This window comes from Mesoplodon densirostris, chromosome 7 (assembly GCF_025265405.1).
Source record: "Mesoplodon densirostris isolate mMesDen1 chromosome 7, mMesDen1 primary haplotype, whole genome shotgun sequence".
In the NCBI taxonomy this organism is placed as follows: domain Eukaryota; kingdom Metazoa; phylum Chordata; class Mammalia; order Artiodactyla; family Ziphiidae; genus Mesoplodon; species Mesoplodon densirostris.
In genome coordinates, this window is record NC_082667.1 from 15,937,906 (window position 1) to 15,959,529 (window position 21,624).

At 45.4% G+C, this 21,624-nt stretch overlaps 1 protein-coding gene across 2 annotated transcripts in view; it reads right to left on the reverse strand.

Annotated features, from left to right (window-relative positions):
- PRDM11 (PR/SET domain 11) overlaps positions 1–21,624 on the reverse strand; it is a 49,524-nt gene that overhangs the window by 22,320 nt on the left and 5,580 nt on the right. For both annotated transcript variants that reach the window (XM_060105017.1, XM_060105018.1), the window contains exon 5: positions 554–621. In XM_060105017.1, the coding sequence (XP_059961000.1) occupies positions 554–621 (68 nt within the window). The remainder of the gene's footprint in view (positions 1–553; positions 622–21,624) is intronic.

Sequence of the window (21,624 nt, forward strand, 5' to 3'; positions counted from 1 at the left end):
CGGCCACCTCTGGGTGACCCTGGACCAGTCCCCTGCTCTCTCTGGCTGGCCGTGAAGGATCCTTCTGGTGCAAACTTCTGTCCCAATCAATGGACAAAACCAGTCTAGCAATCGAAAACTGAGCTAGAGACTGTGCCCTTTTCTCTGGGGGCCTTTTAAACAATGGCTGGAGGCTGCACTGGGATGATTCCTGCACCCCTCCAGTCGGAGTCTGCCTGTGAGAGGTGTCACAGTCCTGTGGCAGGGACATGCCCCCCCCCCCCATTATAGGAATGCTGCCAGGAGCCTGGGGCCTAGGGCCTCCAGAAACACTGACAAGTGTGTCCCAGTAAATGACTGGTCTGGCCACAGGCCTCCTCCAGAGCCCCCTGAGGGAAGCCTGTGGGAGCTGGAGGGTTGGTCCCCCAGAGCTAGACACGTCCCTGCAAAGAGCAGTCCCGGGGCCTTCAGGGACCTCTACCACTGGAGACCCTAAAGGCCCAACATGCTCCCTTGGCCTCCTTTCCAGAGTTAGGGCAAGGCTCCCGGGAAATCAGCAGAGAGCAGGACTCACCTCATCCAGTTGGCTTTAGTCTCATCTGACCCATCAATGGACTTGTAGCGGTTGTTCTTGTCCACAATCTGGAAGACAGAGAGAGAGTCTAGAATGGGCATCCTTGAGGGGGCTCTCGTGTCTCTGGACTCCTCTCCAGACCAGGGCCCAAGGGCACCACACAGAACCTTCCCGTGTTCTCCCACTACAATGCCCCCACTGCTGCAGGACTGACCCCTGAGCTGGGGTAGGAATCCCATCTCCCTCCTCTATCTTGATGGAATACCCAGCAACATGGCCAATAAGTGGCATTTCCAATAGCATCATGTTGCACCAACAGTTAAATTCAGTCCTTCCTCTCTCTCTCTATGGTTTCTGTGGGAGACGGAGGCTGGCACTGGGTGACTAGGCATATGTGATTTCAGAGGGCTTCTCCTCTCCCCAGTCTCCAAATGTTCAAGAGCCTCAGGGTTTGCAATAGGCCCCTTCATCTTCTATAAAATTGTCTTTATTTCATCATCACTTTTGAATCAGAGTTCAGCTGGATATGGAATTCTAGACAGATGAAGTTTATTTTCTTCCAACAAATAAAGACTGCCAAAAAGGCTGCCATAGGCGCTTAAGCAACCTACTGTTAGTCTAGTGTTGTTCTTTCATGGATAATCTGTCTATAGTAAATTTTAAGACTTCCCCTGTATTCTTGATTTTCTGCAGTTTCACTATGTGGTTTTGAAATGGAGATTTACTTTTTAAAATTCTCCTCATTACTGGTCAAGCACATTACGTGATAAGGACTTATTTCAATTCTGGGAAATTCTGAGCTATTGTGCTTTTGAGTACAGCTTCTTAGTCATTTTCTCCAGTCTCTTCCTGCAGAATTTCTATTAAACATATACGGTAGGAGCCCAATCTATTCTCCATGTCTTACAACTACCCTTTCATAATTTTCCCTCTTTATCTTTCTGGGTGATGCTCTCAGAAAATTTCTCAGAACTCTCTTCCAATTCACTCATTCTCTCTTTGACTTTGTCTGGTCCAGAGTTTATCTGTCTACTGAGGTTTTTCCTTTCTTTCTGGCCTTCCTTTTTCTTTTACTTTTTCCTTCCATTTTAAATGACTACTTTTAATGCAATGAATATTTTTCATTCCCAGGATTTTCCATTGGTTCTTTTTCATACCCATATTTTCTTATTCTGCCTCTTTTTTGTTTCATAATGTTGTGTTCCTTCTTCTTCTAACAGCTTTATTGAAGTATAATTAACATATAATATACCATTTGATACATTTTGACAAATGTATATATCACAATCAAGATAACAAACATATCCATCACCCCTAAGAACTTCTTCATGGCCCCTGTAATCCCTCCCTTCTGCTTCTCTCCACATCTCCCTTTCCCAGTCCACAGACAACTAGTAAGCTACTTTCTGTCACCATAAATTACTTTGCAGTTTTCAAGACTTTATACAAGTAGAATCAAATGGAAGGCATGTCTGCCTTCTTTCACTCAGCATAATTATTTTGAGCTTTGTTCCTACTGATGTGTGTATCAGAGTTTATTTCTCTGTATTGGTAAGTAGTATTCCACTGTTTGGATGTGCCACTATTTTTTTTTTTAATCTCCTTATGATGGACATTTGGGTTGTGTCTAGTTTTTGGCCATTACAAATAAAGCTGCTAAGAGACATCACTAATAAATCTTTGTATAGACACATATGCTTTAATTTCTCTTGGGCAAATACTTAGTAGTGGAATTGCTGGGACACATGGTAAGAATATGTCTAACTTTTAAGAAACTGCTAAACTGTTTTCCAAAGTGGTTGCACCATTTTACATGCCCACCAGTTGTGTGTGGGATTTCCAGTTGACTCACATCCTTGCCAATACTTGGTATGAACAGGCTTTTTCATTTTAGCCATTTTGATAGGTATGAAGCAGTATCTCATTGTGGTTTTAATTTGCATTTCTCTGATGACTAATGATATTGAATATCTTTCTGTGCACTCATTTGTCCGCTGCATTGTCTTTTCTGGTGAAGTGTCTATTCAAATCTTTTGCGCATTTTTTAAATAGTGGGGATTTTTCTTATTGCTGAGTTTTGGGAGTTTTTAAAAAATATATGATGGATACAAGTCCTTTATCAGGCATATGTCTTACAAATATTTTCTCCTAGTCTATGGCTTGTTTATTCACTCTTTTGGTGGCGTCTTCCTAAGAGCAGAGGTTTTAAATTCAAACAAACAAAAACTCACTGTCCTTTTCTTCTTAATGGATGTTATCCTTACTTTATTTCTTTGAAGATCCTAAGGCTGTGAGTATTAATTATCTATTATCTCTTTCATCCACAGTAACAGAACCCCTGGATTATAACCGAATACCTGGCTACCTGTAATAACAGAATACATTTCTTGGCTTCTCCTCTGGCTAAGTTCTGGCCAACAGAATGTAGGTGGAAGTGTCATGTGTCATCTTCCTGAAAACTTCTTTAACAGACAGCTGATGTATGCACTTCTACTATCCTGCTGCCTGGAATGCAGATGTAATGGCTGGAGCTCTAGCTACCAACTTGGACTATGAGGCTATAATCCAAGCATTGAGACAGTGATTAGCTGGATCAAGCTTGGTTCCTGAGGACTTAATACAGGCTCAGAAGGTATTCATAGAAGAAAACTTCATTCCTGTTTTGCTCGAGTCACTGTTATTTTGAATCTCAGTGACTCACAGTCAAACCTACTCCTGATTCAGATCCCAGTTATTTTAAATTCATTTTCAGAATATGCTACTATTTTTATTTTAATTAGAGTGAATTCATTTGTCATTGTTTATGAAGGCTGTTTTTGTAACATTAATTTTCTTCATTAGTTCTGGAGGTTTGGTCCAGAGGCTTATCTTGAGTAGGAGTTTGTCTGCCTACCTCTTGCTTTTTCTCATTTGAAGCAGTCAACCTGGCTCCCCTCTTCACCTCACCTGGGGCACTTCTATTTCATAGTACCCTATAGGAGCTAAAACTGATGGTCAACTCTGCTTGCACTAGACTAGAGCCCTACGGGCCTTTGTTTTCAGTTCTGTGATCACTTCATGTTTCTCTCCTTCTCTCTCTCTCTCTCTCTCTCTCTCTCTCTTTCTTTTTCTCCTCTTTTTTTTGGCTGGGGCTGGAAGTGTGAACTCTCTCTCAGTCCATCTGAATTGCAAGCCCTCGGGCCCCTCCACACACATCTTCTTTACCTATACTCTTTCTCTGGACATTCACATCCATTTCCACACTCTCAATCTGTTCATTACTCACAGATTTTCATCGCAGGCCCTAGGTGTGAATATCTGATTTCCCATGTGACACGCCCCATTGGATATCTCACTGGCTGCTCAAACTCACCTCAGGCCCCACCCTCAAGACTGTTCCTCTCATTTTCCCCATCACGGTATTTGAAACCATCATCCACTCAGGTTTCAGAAAGAAAGTCATCCCTACCAAACCCCAGTGAATTGTACACTTTAAATGAATGAACTGTACAGTATGTGAATTATATCTCCATAAAGCTGCTAAAAAAAAAGGAAAGTCATCCTTCATGCCTCCCTCTTTTTTAAATTTTATTGAAGTATAGTTGATTTACAATGTTGTGTTAGTTTCTGCTGTACAGCAAAGTGATTCAGTTATACATACATATATTCTTTTCCATTATGGTTTATCACAGGAGACTGAATATAGTTCCCTGTAATATACAGTAGGACCTTGTTGTTTATCCATCCTATATATAATAGTTTTCATCTGCTAATCCCAAACTCCCAGTCCTTCCCTCCCCTACCTCCCCTCCCCCTTGGCAACCACAAGTCTCTCTCTCTCTCTCTCTCCATATATATATATATATATATATATATATATATATATATATACACATATACACATATATCTGTGAGTCTGTTTTTGTTTTGTAGATATGTTCGTTTGTGTCGTTTTTTAGATTCCACATATAAGTGATATCATATGGTATTTGTCTTTCTCTTTCTGACTTACTTTGCTTAGTATCATAATCTCCATCCATTTTGCTGCAAATAGCATTATTTCATTCTTTTTTATGGCTGAGTAATATTCCATTGTGTACAGGTACCACATCTTCTCTATCCATTCATCTGTCAATGAACATTTAGGTTGCTTCCATGTCTCGGCAATTGCAAATAGTGCTGCTATGAACGTAGGGGTCATGCCCCGCCTCTTGATCCCCACATATCTAATCCCTCAGCAAGTCCTCCAAACCAAATTTCAAAACTGCTCCTGTCTCCACTGCTTCCTGCCATCATCAGCGCACCTCCAGACAACTACAAGAGGTCTCTACTAACCTCCCTGATGTCATTCTTAACTCTCCACTGATTCTCCTCAAGGCAGCCAGAGGAATCTATTAATGTAAATGAGATCATGTCACCCACCAGCTCAAGAAGGCAGACACTGTACTTATAATAAAATTCATACTTAGGTTCACTGCCTTGAAGGTTTGTACGACGTGGTCGCTGCCTACCTCCCAACTTCTCTCAGGCCTCTCTCTCCCCCTTCACCTTTCTGCAGCCACAATGCTGTAAGAGTGAGACTTCATGCTGCCTGCCACCTCTTTTCCCCACTCTTAAAAAAAATGATATTCATGAAATATTTCAAGCATTCAGAAATTATGAAGAGTAAAGTAACTGACCACCTTGTACCCATTGGTGAGAGCCAACAAAAATGGCCACCAGCCATTTCTGTCCCAGACCTCTGTCTCCTCTTGCTTCAGGAAAATACATAGATGTTGTTGAAGACCATCTCTGCCTCCAATTCATTCTCTTTCCCACCCTCCCTCCATCCTGAAGCTGGAAGGGAACCTTCTCAATTTTACTATACAAGGATTTCTTCTAAAAACAACGTATAGAACCATTTTGCATGTTTGTACAGTTTACAGAAATGGCACCCAAGTGAATGTATTATCACTTTGGCAACTTTTTCTAAGTTTTGCACGGCTGGTCCCTTCTTATCTTTTGGGTCTCGGTTTCTGTCACTTCCTCAGAAGAAGTTTTTCTTGACCTGAGCCTCAGGTAGGGTCTCCCCTTCCACACCCTGACCTCCACATGCCTCTCTCAGTATTATCTCTATAACACTGTCCTGTTGCTTCCTTTTAGAGACCCAATTGCAGGGTTTGGCTACTTGCCAATGTAGTAATTGGCTGCCTTCTCTTTAGACCATAAGCTGGTGATGGCCAAGTGCATGGCTATCTGCTCATGACAGGGGCCTGGTCCCGGTTCCTAACACGGGGCACGGCACATGGTAAAATACTGGTTGAATGAATGAAGGATTGAATGAAGAGCCAAATTATATACTGTTAATACTTGAGTAAAAAGGAAATGAGTGGCGTGCTGGAGCTGGCTTGTACTGGCTAACGAGAGCTGACTGTGAAATTTTCCAGAATCTCATGAACCAGTTGTGAAACACAGCCATCATTAAAAATTAAATTATATAAACTTACAATTCAATACATTCTATTTTTACAAAGGTAATATATACCCACAGTTTCCTAATTATTTTACTATATTTTACTAGATCAATGTTCTCGAGGGTATTGGCATCCACCGTATCCACATGGTAGAAATACTATAGAATAACTGTCATGATATATCTCTTCCCAGCTACTCATTTAATGCCTTCATGTTGGCAGCTTGAAACCAGCCATGCTGGGAGCCTTGACATCAAGAAAATTGGCACATATATCCTGCAGCACAACCATCAGCAAGCAGCAGGTTGCTAAATATTTGCCAGCACATCACTCCATGTGTTTGTATGTGCATAGACAGTCTGGGAGATGCATTTCAAACTCTCACCTCTGGTTACCTCTAGAGGGGAGGGCAGAAGGAAGGAGGATGAAGCTTTTGCTCTGTTTGTCTAGCTACAAGACTATACTGTCTCCGTGGCTTAAAACTCTCAGACAAAAAAGAGAAAACATGCAGCTCAGGCTTCCCCTCCCCTGGCAATCTCCCCAGATGACATCCCAGTCTACAGGGACCTTCCCCTGGAATCTCATGGAACCCTGTACTTTATCATAATACTAATCGCCCTTCATTATCATTTTCTGATTGCTCCTTTCTCTCTGCGGGGAAAAGAGAAGCATCTGTAGGTCCCGCAGCCAGTAGCAAGAGCATCTAGTGGGTAGTGAGAGTCATGGAGCCCGGGGAATCGGCTAGAGTCTCAGCGTCACCACGAACAAGCTGAGTGGTCTTGGGCAAGTGACTTCCCTGGTCAGGCTTCAGTTTCCTCCCTGGTAAAAAGGGGTAAAAACCAACCTTGCAGCACTGTCATCATGACTGATTTGGAGGTACTCCATAAGAGGTCGCTATTAGCACTGTGATCATAATGGTGATTATTAAAGGGACCAAATGTTCGTTATGATTAATTCTGGGTGGGAGGGGTCAACGGTGGTTGTAATCAGCCTTTCTGCAGCTTCAGCTGGGCTGAGAGGCCTGAGTGGGAGCCGTGAGGGACACAGGAGCTGCCTAAGGTCTCTGTTGCTGGCTTCAGATCCCCCTAAGATCTCCAGGTTTGCTGAGGGATGTTTCTTGGCTTATCTTCCCTGTCAGTCAGGATTTTCTCCAATCAAGCATTCATTCATTCAGCAAATATCACCAAGGGAGCAGCTACAGTGACAGGCTCTGGGGATAAAATGGTGATCTGGGAAGACAATGCCTTTGCTCTCACAAAACTCACAGTCCAGGGGATACAGAAGAGAGGCCACTGTGCTGTCCCGTCGTCAGCAGTGTGGTGGGGAATTCTGTGGAACACAGGAGCGCAGAGCTGGAGCCCTGTACCAGGTGGTCAGTGGAGGACTTTCTTGGAGGGCATGGAATCTAAGCTGCAGTCTTTTTTTTTTTTTTTTTTTTCGGTATGTGGGCCTCTCACTGTTGAGGCCTCTCCCGTTGCGGAGCACAGGCTCTGGACGCGCAGGCTCAGCGGCCATGGCTCACGGGCCCAGCCACTCCGCGGCATGTGGGATCCTCCCAGACCGGGGCACGAACCCGTATCCCCTGCATTGGCAGGTGGACTCTCAACCACTGCACCACCAGGGAAGCCCTAAGCTGCAGTCTTGAAGAAGAAGAGGGCGAGGGGGCTCTAGGTGGAGGAAGCAGGGGCATGCAGGATCACAGAGGGTACTTAGAGCACATCACATGCTACTGATGAGCCATCCGAGTAGACAGCGGGCTGTGGGCCTCAAGTTCTGCGACTGAGATGGTCCACAAAGGCCCGGTCAGGGCCAGATGCTCGGGACCAAGCCCAAGAACACTGGTTTCCCAGCATCCTCCTTTGCCTCATCCTTCAAGGTCGATTCCTTGGCCCTTCTGAACCCAGCACTTCCTGGACCAGCCCAGACTCTGAACATTGTGATGTGAGAAGGACTTTGATAACCTGGGCCTGACCAGAGAAGGACGACCTGCATGGTAAGAGGGTCCCTTAGACTGGAGAAGAAGAGGCTAGAGAAAGCAGATCCATCATCAAATGTGGGAAGGACCACAATGTGGGGGAGGGAAGGCAAAACCAGGACCACTTAGGGGGACACAGGCCTGAACTCGGCGCGAGGAACATGTATGCAGAACGGTCCTAAGATACATGTTCTAACATGCAGAACCGTCCTGCAATGGAACAAGCAGCCTTGTGAGGTGGTGAGTTTCTTGTTACTGGGAGTATTTAAGCAGTAGCAGGATGACTCACTATCAGGGACGTGGAAGAAAGAATTTCCCCACTGAGTGGAAGTCTGTCCTAAATGACGTATAAAATTCTAAGAATTTTATGATGCTATGTGGACAGATCCTCAAAAAATAATATAAAAAAACATAAGGTTTGGCTCCCTGGGTCAAGCATGGGTCCATGTGGACTAGAACACTATTTCTGACCATAGTAATAATTAACAAAGACATCAATAATAAAACATCACCCACTGCCGTTGATGGAGCAATTTTACTGTGCCAAGTACTCTGATCTCATGAATTCTCACAACTCTATGAAGGTAGCTACAACTATTATCCCCATTTTACAGACTAGGAAACTGAGGTTCAGACCCAGTAGGCAACTTGCCTGAGGCCACAAAGGAAATGTGTGAGGCAGCTGGAGTTTATACTCTGCAGGTACAGCCCTTGCTCTTAAGCGCTCTGCAGAGTGATGGATGTCACCCCAGGCTCCCCTGAATGACCTCATCAGAATCAACCAGGATCGTGTCCTGGGGCCCTCTCCGGCGGACTTCCAGCTTTGCTGCTGGTTTGAGCAAATCATTATCTTTCGAATACCGATGCGAAGATCGGCATTTTAACAGGGAGGAACATTCTGCTGTGCGGCAGAACGTCTGCCACAATCGAGGATTCACTGTTGGACTCCTCTAAATGGTGCCATAACCAGGTGCTGGCAAGACTGGATTTTTAAAAACCTGATTTGCCTGCAACTTTCCAGGAACGCAATGAATCCATAAAACATTCTGATTTTCAGCTCTGCAACTCCTCTTAGAGCAAAGCGGTTACAAAAACGATTTGTGAAGCCACTGACAGTTGACAAAGCTCTTTCACATGTCTCAGATGCTCCTCCCAGAAGCCCAGGAGGCAGGCGGCATCACCTCAGTCCCCCGCCACTTCCCAGGCTGGCAAACTGAAACGCAGAGAGATAAAGAGGCTGGCCTGAACTCGAACTTGAACTCTGGCCCCTGCTATGCCCAGAAACACGGAATGAAGAACACTTAAATTGGAAGGGGGCCTCTGAGATTATTCAGGGCCTGGGTTCCTAACTTGGTGTCTATGGATGGACTTCGGCCAGAAGAATGGGGGGGCAGTCCCTTAAAATGTGCACAGCATTTTATGAATATATATGACTATAACCCCCTAGGTATATGAGTATATGAGTATAACCTCCTAGGTATATGAGTATAACCCCCTAGGTATATGAGTATATGAGTATAACCCCCTAGGTATATGAGTATAACCCCCTAGGTATATGAGTATACGAGCATATGAGTATAACCCCCAGGTGACTCAAGAAGGCTCAAGAACCATGATCTAACCCATCCCCACACCTCCCACACCACCATTTAACTGATAATGGAATTAGTACAGTCAGCGCTATGTATCTGCGGGTTCCACACCCACGGATTCAACCAACCAAGGATCAAAACTATTTTTAAAACTTTTTTCCAGAAGCTCCAAAAAGCAAAATTTAAATTTGCCACACACCAGAAGCTATTTACATAGCATTTACAACAATTTACATAGCATATACATTGTATTAGGTATTTTAAGTATTCTAGAGATGATTTAAAATACACAGGAGGATATGTGTAGGTCATATGCAAACACTGCACCATTTTATAGAAGGGACTTGAGCATCCATGGATTTGGGTATCCATGGAGGTCCCTGGAACCAACCCCCGCCGATTCTGAGGAACAACTGTACGTACTTCCTTTCATTATTCTATTTATCAAATTTCAAAAAGGCCCTGGAGACCTGGTAAATGAGGCATGTTTACATACAATCCCAAATTCCACATCCAGCTTTTACAACTGTAATTTCACTCATCACCCCCAGCTGGTCCTGAACCCCCGCGTGAAGCTAAGTGGAGATAATAAAGCTGCAACGTGCTTTGCCACCTACTACACACCAGGCATGCAACAAGCGTGAATGATAGCAACTCATGGGGTTATGTTCCATTAGACTGTGCATCCCCATTTGATGGATAAGAAAACTAGAGCTCAGAGAGAACGGTGACTAGCCCCAAAACACGCTTCTTTCAAGTGGGAGGAATGTGAGTCCAGAGCCCTGTCACCAGTACAGACAGCTCTTCCTTTCCCAAGTCCCTCTGCTCTGCCTGGAAAAGGCACCCAGCTTTGGAAGCAGCCACAGAAACGACCACCCTCTACCCTGAACACACTCAGCCTCACTCTCCTTGGTAATGAATCTGGCTGTTGGTGAAACTGATGAAATGAGCCCTTGGACCAGGACTTGAGGAGCAGGGTCAGGAAACTGGTCTGAATCCTGTCTCTTTATTATGCCTAACATGGGGGTCTTGGGGCAAGGGTGGGGGAGACAGCCAGGAGAATGTGCCCATGTGGGAGGCAGCAAAAATGCAAATAAGAATGGGCATGCGGTCAGAGAGAAATTAGCTGGCAACAAACTTTATACATCATGCTACAGACCTGAAAGGTCTTCCTGGTTAACAAGGCAGAGGGAGGTGGTGACAGGGCGGGTGTGAAACTCACCCCGTGGGGTTATTCAGAACACAACCTACACACCCACCATGGGCAACTCTCCCTAATAACCAGTGAAATGGACAAGAGACAGAAAAAAGCAGAGAAAAAACCCAAAGGCCCACAAGGAGATATCGCTTCACACCTACTAGGATGGTTAGAATCAAAAAGGCAGGTAACAGTAAATGCTGGAAACCAGAAGAGAGAAATCAGAGCCCTCATATACTGTTGGTGGGAATGTAAAATGGTCCAGCCACTCCGGAAACAGTCTGGCAGTTCCTCAAACGATTAAACATAGAGTTACCATATGACCCAACAGTTCCATTCTGAAGCACAGACACAAGAGATGGGAAAACATATGTCTACACAGAAACTTGTACACAAGTGTTTACAGTAGCATTATTCATAAGAGCCAAAAGGTGGAAACAACCTAACTGTCCACGCAAGAATGCACAGATAAAATGTGGTATATCCACACAGTAGAATATTATTCGGCCATAAAAAGGAATGATACCTGTCACAACGCAGACGCACCTTGAAAACGTTAAGCCATGTGAAAGAAGCTGGTCACAGAAGACCACATAGTATATGACTGATTTCGTTCACATGAAAAGTCCAGAATAGGGAAATCGATAGAGACAAAGAGTAGAGTAGTGGATGCCTAGGGCTGGAAGGGAAAGACGGGAAGAGGCGGGTAACAGCTAAAGGACGGAGTTACTTCTTTTTTTTTTTTTTTTTTCTTTTTGCGGTATGTGGGCCTCTCACTGTTGTGGCCTCTCCCGTTGCGGAGCACAGGCTCCGGATGCGCAGGCCCAGCGGCCATGGCTCACGGGCCCAGCCGCTCCGCGGCATATGGGATCCTCCCAGACCGGGGCACGAACCCGTATCCCCTGCATCGGCAGGCGGACTCTTAACCACTTGCGCCACCAGGGAGGCCCCGGAGTTACTTCTTGAGGTGATGAAAATGTACTAAAACTGACTGTGGTGATGGCTGCACATATCTGGGAATATACTAAAGACCATTGAATTACACACTTTAAATGGGTGAATTGTATGGTACATGACTTCCATCTCAATAAAGCAGTTAAAAATATCTGCCAAATCTTCATCAGCAGCAATCAGACAAGGAAAAGGAAACAACCTTATGTCACTGGCTTGAAAAGCCTTCCCCAGAGAAAAGGGTGTGTTGGTGGCAGTGGGAAGACCAATAGATGTCACGTGGGCATCTAGACAGTCACATTCGGGGTTGGAGGTTAGGAGCTCAAGCTTTGGTTCGAAGACCTGGTTCCACACTGCATGGTCTCAGACAAGTAACCTGGCCCTTTAAGCCCCAGTTTCCCAATCTGTAAAAGGGGGATAATAATACCTATCCCATAGAACCGTTGTGAGGATACAAGAATTAAGACACACAAATCCTTTAGTGCCCAACAAAAGACAGCAATTGTTGTTGCTATTATTATGATGCTTGCCCACCAACCCTAACTACCATTTGCTGAGGACCCACTGGGGTTTAAGCGGTGCTGAATTTGGCTCTGGGGGTATAAATCAGACAAGACTTCTCCTGGAGGAATTTTCAAACACCAGGAAACCCCCAAACCCCTATTATTAAAGCCAGAAAGTTCACTAGAGATTAGTGTTTCTCAAAGTCGGGTCTTTGGATATGTTCTCAAGATCCGAAAGTTCTCTCTAAGAATGTTTAATTCAATGTTTTCATTAAAAAAAAATCAATACATGGGAATCCCCATGAGATTTCTGCCCCACAAGAGTATTGTGCTTGTGGAAACTCCCTGGTGGTCCAGCGGTTAAAACTCCACGCTTCCACTGCAGGGGGCCTGGGTTAGATCCCTGATCTGGGAACGAAGATCCCGCAAGCCCTACAGCGCAGCCAAAAAAAAAATTAAAAAAGAGTATTGTGCTTGTGACTGAGTTGGCACCCATCGTAGACTGAATCCTTGGCGCAGCTCTCACCCCTCCGTATCACCCTGGCTGTGTGACTCCGCACTAGACTCTGTCTTACAGGTGGCCCATACTTCTTCACTCCTTGACCTTGGGTTCAGCCACGTGACTTATTTGGCCAATGGGGTGTTAACACGCATGATGCAGACACGGGCTTGAAACGTGCTTGTGAGGGTGGGCTTGCCTCCGGGATGAGAAGAGCTTCCCCAGGGAGCCTCTGCCTCTTCAGTCTGGGCCCAGAACACACACTTGGAGCAGACTTGGCCCTCAGTGAGCCGCCAAGCTCACCCTGTGGCTGGAGGCTGAGCAGCCCAGCCAAGCCCAACTAAATCAGCCCAACCGCAGGGAACCAGTGGACACACCAGAATCAATGAGGATCTGCAATCAACCAGCAGATACCCAAGCAAGGCTCAGTGATTGTTGTTCTATATGCCAGGGGTCAGCAAACCAGGGCCTGCAGACTTAATCCAGCACCCTCCAATTGTTTTGTACAGCCCACCAGCTAAGAATGGTTTGTACATTTCTAAATGGTTGAAAATAAATCAAAAGAAGACTATTGGGCTTCCCTGGTGGCGCAGTGGTTAAGAGTCCGCCTGCCGATGCAGGGGACACGGGTTCGTGCCCCAGGTCCGGGAAGATCCAACATGCTGCGGAGCGGCTGGGCCCGTGAGCCATTGCCGCTGGGCCTGCGCGTCCGGAGCATGTGCTCCGAAACGGGAGAGGCCACAACAGTGAGAGGCCCGCATACCGCAAAAAAAAAAAAAAAAAAAAAAAAAGAAGACTCTTTCATCGTGAAAATTACACAGAATTCAAATTTCAGTCTCCATAAACAAAGTCTTACTAGAACACACACACCTCCGGCTGCTCTCACACTGCAATGGCAGAATTGAGTAGTGTGACAGACACTGTAGGGGCCACAAAGCCTAAAATACCTACTATCTGGCCCCTTAACACAAAAAGTTTACAGAGCTCCATTCTATTCCACTGCTTGTTACATCGTAACAGCTGACTGTACAACACCAATTATTACTACTTGCCATAAGCCAATGAAAAAAGAACAGATACAAAGTTTAATATGTAAATGATGCATTCTGGCAAAGACTAAGAAACATCATGGCAGTTGCATTAATGAAAGATTTCCCAGTGTTTTAAATAGAGACAAACAAAAGTGTCACATGGCACACAAAAGCACAGGCATGCCAAATGCGGAAGAAGCTGTGTCTAAGTAGTATTCATCCTATAAACAGCACGTTAGTTTCAGTAAAACATTATCCAACACAGGACATTGATTTTGTTCATTTGAATTATGTTGGTTTGTATAGTTCTATTCATTTTATATTTTTAAGTCTGTCTCGGTTTTATAGTTGTTTAAAAGCTATAAGAAATGTATTTATCTAGTTTTTTATGTTTAAACCTTTTAAAGTAACTTTAGAATAAAATTAATGTAACACTGGGACCCCATAAAGAATAAAAGTCAGGGCTTCCCTGGTGGCGCAGTGGTTGAGAGTCCGCCTGCCGATGCAGGGGACACGGGTTTGTGCCCCGGTCCGGGAAGATCCCACATGCCGCAGAGCGGCTGGGCCCGTGAGCCATGGCCACTGAGCCTGCGCATCCGGAGCCTGTGCTCCGCAACGGGAGAGGCCACAACAGTGAGAGGCCCGCGTACAGCAAAAAAAAAAAAAAAAAAAAAGAATAAAAGTCAGACACCTGACCAAAGTGTACATGAAAAGATGCTCAACATCACCAGTCATCAGGGAAATGCAATTAAAACCACAATGAGATATCACTTCACACCTTTCAGAATGGCTTTCACCAAAAAGACAAGAAATAACAAGTGTTGACGAGGATGTGGAGAAAAGGGAACCCTTGAGCACTGTTTTGGGAATGTAAATTGGTGCAGCCACTATGGAAACCAGTATGGAGGCTCCTTAATTAAAAAATTAAAAATAGAACTGCCATATGATCCACTAATTCCACTTCTGGGTATTTAACCGATGGAAACAACACAAGAAGATATCTACACCCCCATGTTCACTGCAGCATTATTTATAACAGCCAAAAAATGGAAACAACCTAAGTGCCCATCAATGAATATGTGGATAGATATACAAGGGAATATTTTTCATCCATAAAAAGGAAGGAAATCCTGCCATGTGCAATGGCATGGATGGGCCTTGAAGGCATTGTGCTAAGACAAATAAGTGAGATCAAGACTAACGCCATATGATCGCACTTATATGTGGAATCTAAAACAACAACAAACAAACAAACCCTGAACTCATAGATACAGAAAACGGATGACTGCCAGAGGCAGGAGGTGGGGTGTTGTCAAAGTGCAGGAAGGTGGTCAAAATAAATTAGTCCTGGGTATGTAATGTACAGCATGGTAACTCTAGTAAAATATATACATATATTTTAAAAAGTGGCCTCAATATAACAAAAGTGAGAAACACAACTGCAGTGGAAGTGCTGAGGAGACAAGGAATGTTGAAGGTCAAGTTAGAAGCTGGCTTATAGTGAAAATTCAGAAGAGTTCAGAATAGTTTTTCATGCTTTTTTTTGTGTGTGTGTGTGGTACACGGGTCTCTCAACTGTTGTGGCCTCTCATGCTTTATTTTTGTTCCATACAGTAGAGTTTGAGAATTACAGAGAGAACTACAGACTCAGTTCCAGGCAAAACTAATTCACTAGCATATTATATTTGGGGTTGGGGGGGAAATCTTTGGTTTGGTTCATGATTCAGTAACCAAACTACCAGCATTTATAGAAGTTATACAAGCCAAGCCATTTAATGCTTCTGATATTAAGAGGAATCTTAGGGTTGAGGTACATGTTTTTATTCCTGGAAAAGCTGATATTGAATCAATAGTGTTTTAAGATCCATAACATCTTAGAACATGAGAAAAGCAACTTTTTTCTAGCATCATCTTCCACTTTTCCTTCTAAGCACACCCTGTACCTCATTACCATTCCACACCTCAACTTACACATGTATCCCTGGGCCTTTGTATATGCTCTGCCCACTGCTTGTGATTCCGTGTTCCCTCACTTCCTGACTCTGCTGGCCACTCACTTCAACACATCCCTCAAAACCTAGTTCAGGCTTAGAAGCAAGGACACCCCAAGAGCAATGCACATACCTAGTGCTCAGAGATTTGAATTCTAAATACCATTTCTCACTAAAACAAATTAGAGCTCCTAAGAGAGATGGCTAGAACATCTTCTCTGGGACTTCCCTGGCGGTCCAGTGGTTAAGACTCTGAGCTTCCACTGCAGGAGGCATGGGTTCGATCTCTGGTCAGGGAACTAAAGATCCTGCATGCCACGTGGCATGGCAAAAAAAAAAAAAAAAAAAAAAAAAAAGAACTTCTTTGCACAGAAAGTAAGGAAGTACTAAAAGAAGGAAAAGAAGCCAGTCTGAACGGGCTCCTGTTGGCCAAATCTAGGGCAATTTAAAGCTCAAAATGAATAATGACGGGAATGGACTAGAACACACTGAAGAAAAAAAAAGAATCCTTGAGTCCATACTGATACTAAAAATAACTTTAAGGAATGGGGTGGGGGAGAGAGTTGAGCACTTTTTTTCCTAACAGAAGAATGTCAAGTTATAAGTGTAGAAGGAATGGTTAAAAATCATTTTGAACCATGAAAAATAATTGACAGGCAAGAATCATCAATAGTTGCTAAAAGCACTGGGTTAAAGAGAAGACAAACGGACATCATGTGTTCCTGCTATCTGCAGTGCGAAAGACAAAACATCAGCTGTGCCAAAAAAAATCTATAATCTGAATCTATCATGAGGAAACAATCAGACAAATCTAAACTGTGGAACGTTCTGCAAACAACTGTCCTGAACTCTTCCAAAGCAGCGATATCGTGAAAGAGAAAACACAATGCAGGGAAACTGTTCTAGAATAAAGGAGACTAATGAGACATGACAAGTAAATGCAATGTGTGATGCTTGAGTGGGTCCTGAATGGAGGGGAAACTACCAAGGCCGTTACGCAAGGCAATTGGGAAAATCTGAATATGGATTGTAGTTGAGACAGTACACTGTATCCATGGTTAAACTTCCTGAATATAATAATTATATTGTGATTATATAGGACAGGGGTCAGCAAACTACTGCCGGCAGGTCAAATCCAGCTCCTCATCTATTTTTATACAGCCTGTGAGCTAAGTGTGGTTTTGCTTGTTGTTTTTTTAATAATTGAAAAAAGTTTTTTCGTATAATTTCATTTGTTTGATTTTCAAAACTTGTGAAACTCAAATTTCATTTGAACTTATATGAAATTCACATGTCAGTGCTTACAAATAAAGTTTTATTGGAACCCAGCAACGCTCATTCATTCATGTGCTGTCTACGGCTGCTTTCATGGTACAAAGGCAGAGCTGGGTAGTGGTGACAGACACTGCATGGCCCATGACGCCTGATGTCTGGAACTACGTCTCAAACAGTTCAGAAAAACCGAACGAAAAAGAATGTGCGTGTGCGTGCGCGCGCGTGCGTGCACATGCCTGTAGGTAGATATATGGAGAGAGACTGAAGCACTTGTTATAAAATGTTAGCAGCGGGCGCATCTAGATGCAGGGTGTGTGGCTATTGATCATACTATTCTTATACTTCTGTAGAGTTTGAAATTTTCAGAATAAAGAGTTAATAGAACTTAACAAATAAGCATGAAACGCACTTGCTCAGACTCTCACACACACACACAGAAGCCCAACCTGTTTCAAATGGGCCTTTTCTTTCCTTCCTGGACCAGTCCGTTGTTCTTCCCTTCTCTGAGCCCCACCCCACCTCTTGCTCCCGCTGACATCTTGCACTGTTGCAGCTGTCTGCTCACACTTCATCTATCCCAGCTACTCGGGATTTCTCAGACTCTGTTCTGGAGGGCGTCATGAGCTTTTGCACATCCAATTTCAAGTTTTAAAATAAATCTCCATTTTTACGATGGAAGCTGAAATGGAAAACACTGAAACCCCATTTCATGTCTGCTTCTCCCCAGAACAGTAGGAGTCTGGCAGGCAGAGAGGCTGGTTGACTGCAGGGGAGCAATCCCACCACAGTGTCCTCTTTATAAGGAGGCCTGGGAAATCTCCCATCCAGCCTCTACCCAGAAAAGGAGACCTCCTCGGGAGCTACCTGGGACTTCTCGAGTTATGGCCAGAAAGCACCGGTAGCTAAGCAGGCCTGCCTTTCCCCAGTGGCTGCCGGATTTGGACCTTCTATAGCTAAAAGTGCACACACAGGTCATTATGGTATGCATTTTTAGCCTCATTCCTGGCTCCACTTAGGGTCTCCACCCTTGTTTTTCTTTCTTCTCTCTCTCTCAGCTTTAATATGCTATCATGTTATATTTGATATATGCTGCTAGGCTGCCCTAAATCCCTTCTGGAACCAGACTGGGTCTCAGTGTAAAACTGAAACAGAAACCCTGTGCTGGCCTCCTCTTTCTCTGCCTCTTTACCAAACCATATGGCTGCCTGGCGCTCCCCAAGCATCTCATGCCTGCAGCATCGTCTCTGGCCTGCAGTGCCTGAGGGCAGCCTGGCAACCTTGGCAATGACTTATGGAGTCTATGATTTCCAGTGAGATGAGTAAGCAGAGGAAGGGGAATTTCTTTTCCAAACAGTCAGAAGTGAGAGCAAAACTCCTTCCAAGGAGGCCAGGCCGTGAAGGAGAGATGCAAAGTGGAAATGGCCATTTGGTTCTTCTAAACCCGGGCCCTGTCCCTGCAGCACACTTCACGCAGTGGGACCAGCTTTCCTCCAGGTTGAGGGGAGATGGAGAGGGACCTTGTACTGGGCAGGAAGGATGAGTGGAACAGAGTCAACCAAGGTCAGGAGGTAGGCATAGGCCTGACAAGTAAGGGAGGTGGAGAGGACCAGGAGGGCGAATGAGAAGGTGGGTTCTGGAGGCACACTGCCCAGGTTTGAACCCCAGCTCAGATACTCACTAGCCGTTTAGCTTTGTGCAGAATGACTCATCCTCTCCAGGCCTCAGTTTCCTCCGCTGTGCAACGGATAGAACAATACCTGCTTCACAGGGGCATCGCTAGGATCAAATGAGATCATCCTGTGAAGTGCTGAGTACAGACCCAGACACGTAGTAGGCACTCAATAAGCATTAACGGCTATGCTTATCCTTATAGCACCACCATTGTTTCTGCTGGAGAAGACTCTACATACTGAGTTATGGAAGGAAATGTGTTGTGTTGGAAAGAGGCCAGAGCTTTGGAAGGCAGGCAGAAGGTCAAGAACAGACAAGTATAGCTTTGGGACAGGATTTGACAGATGAATGCAGTTTATTTAGGATGTGGAGTTTCCGGATCCTGGTCCAAAGTCAGGGCCGTGGTTCAGCCCACCTTTCCTCCCCTCGCACCATTCAGCCAACCCATCGTCTGAGCAGGCAGAGCTGTTCCTCATTCCTGCTTTGCCCCAGCTGAGGCCCCAACTGAGGACAGACACACACACACACACACACACACACAGGCTTCAACACCTCTCACTTCTCTGCATCACAAAGGTCAAAGCCTCCACGTGGTCCTGCGATCTCCAGCCATACTGTCCCTGCACCCATGCCCATGCCGCAGCTCAGAGGCCCATGGAAGGAACCTCCAAGGAAGCAACATTGTTGCCTCTGGCCCTGCCCTTGAACGACAGGCCACAACCAGATAGACCTGGTCTATGACCACGCTGCAAACTCCAGAGCTTCCTATTATCCCTTTTCTCCGGACCCAGACCCATGCCAGGCCACGAACCTGGGGAAGCTATCTGCTTTAGAGACTCCAACCTTTCCCGGCTGGGCTGTCCCATAGGGTAGACTCTGATGGGAAAGAAGGGGACCCTACTAGCCCTTCCCTGGGCATGACACTAGATTTTCTCCCCTGAGATTTTCCCACAGGCTGAGAAGGCATCAGCCTCCTCTGCTAAACTCCTACCCATCCTTCAAAACCCATCCCCAATTTGCCCAGCCAAAACCAACTCCCGTTCTGCCTACCCCTACAGCCTGCTGTAGCACCACAATCACCAGACAAACTCTGGGTCGGGAATAGGCCTCCTGCCTTCCCATCTACCTCAGTCCCCACTCCCTGTGGCTGAACCAAAGGCTCTATAAAAACAGAGAGCAAACTTCATGCATTTGTGTTACCTCCAGAACTTCCTGCGCAGTGCCCAGTGCATGGGAGTTGCTCTGTGTCTGTGAGGATAGATTGAATTTGGACACATAACCACATTCACTGCTCCCCCTCCTTAGGCATGTCTCCCCACGATGGAACTCCTTAAAGCCCCAGGCATCACGGAGGGATGCTGTCTTTGAAGGAACCCAAGGTCTGCCAGGTACTAGCTACGGGAGTTGGGGCTGCTTGCTGGACCTCTTCAGTCCCGGGTTCCCTTATCTGAATGAGATGGGCAGCCACCTCCACCTGTGGGACTGTTTTGAGGGAGAATGTGGTATACACCTGGCATATAATAATTGCTCAATGAGTAGCCAGACTTTGAAAACAAGCCAATCACCCTTTCTGGCTCCCTCTCCTCACCTCCCACTCACATCTCAATCCACAGCAATGTGGCTTCCACCCGTGAAACTGCCCCTGCCAAGGACACCAAGACCTGTGTGCCAATGGGTTCTCGATCCTCAAGCTTCTCGCCCTCTGCAGCACTGACCCCACTGCTCAACCCTTCCCAGGGCTTCAGCTGCATATATTTATATGCTTGGTTTTCCCTCCATACCCAGGCATCTGCCCTCGGCTGCAGACCCACACACACCGACGTGCCTCGGGACAGCGCCACCTGGGCATCTCGAGGGCACCTCCATCTCTACCCATCCCAACCTGAACTCGCCTTCTCCTCAGTCTCAGGCTACCTCTCTCCACCTCTCTGCACATTTTAGCAGATGTCCCCCCAAACACATCAGCCCATTGGATTAGTGTCCTACTACTGCTATAACAAATGGCCACAAACACAGTGGCTTAAAACAACACAAATTTATTGTCTTCCTTTTCTGGAAGTAAGGAATCCTAAAATCAAGGTGTTGGCAGGGCTGAGTTTTTTTCAGGTGGCTTGAGGGAAGAATCTGTTTCCTGGCCTTTTGTAGACTCTGCATGCCTTGCCTCCTGGCTCCTTCTCCATCTTCAAGGCCCGCAGCATAGGGTCTTCCAATCTTTTCTTTCTGACTCTAACTCTCCTGCCTCCCTCTTAAAAAGAAGCTTGTAACGGCAGTGGGCCCACCCCGATAAGTCAAGATCATTTCTCCATCTCAAGGTCCTTAACTTAATCATATGTGCAAAGTTCCTTTTACCATATAACACGTTCATTCACAAGTTCCAGGGATCTGGACATGGCCATCTTTGGAGAGCCATTGTTTGGCCTACTATAGTTACCTCCCTTCACCTGCTCCAAATCTCTAGGATATCCCTCCAGGGACAGAAAAAATGTTGGCCCACCTCCTTTCTACAGCCAGTGTCTCCATGTGAACCTTCGTAGGTAATATAAAAGCTTACCCATCACACCTTATCTCTACTGTGTATTAAATCATTTCTTCAGCAGGACTCCCTCCATTGGGTTTTTTAAGGAAGTTAATGTCTCATTAACAAACTCCCTTGACCCCAGTCTTCCCTCAGCCATCACCCTTCCTGTCTCTCTCCTCCACTTATTTCTTTTTTTTTTTTTTTGCGGTACACGGGCCTCTCACCGCTGTGGCCTCTCCCGTTGTGGAGCACAGGCGCCGGACGCGCAGGCTCAGCGGCCACGGCTCACGGGCCCAGCCGCTCCGCGGCATGTGGGATCCTCCCGGACCGGGGCACGAACCCGTGTCCCCTGCATCGGCAGGCGGACTCTCAACCACTGCGCCCCCAGGGAAGCCCTCCTCCACTTATTTCTAATCAAACTTCTGAGAAGTGACT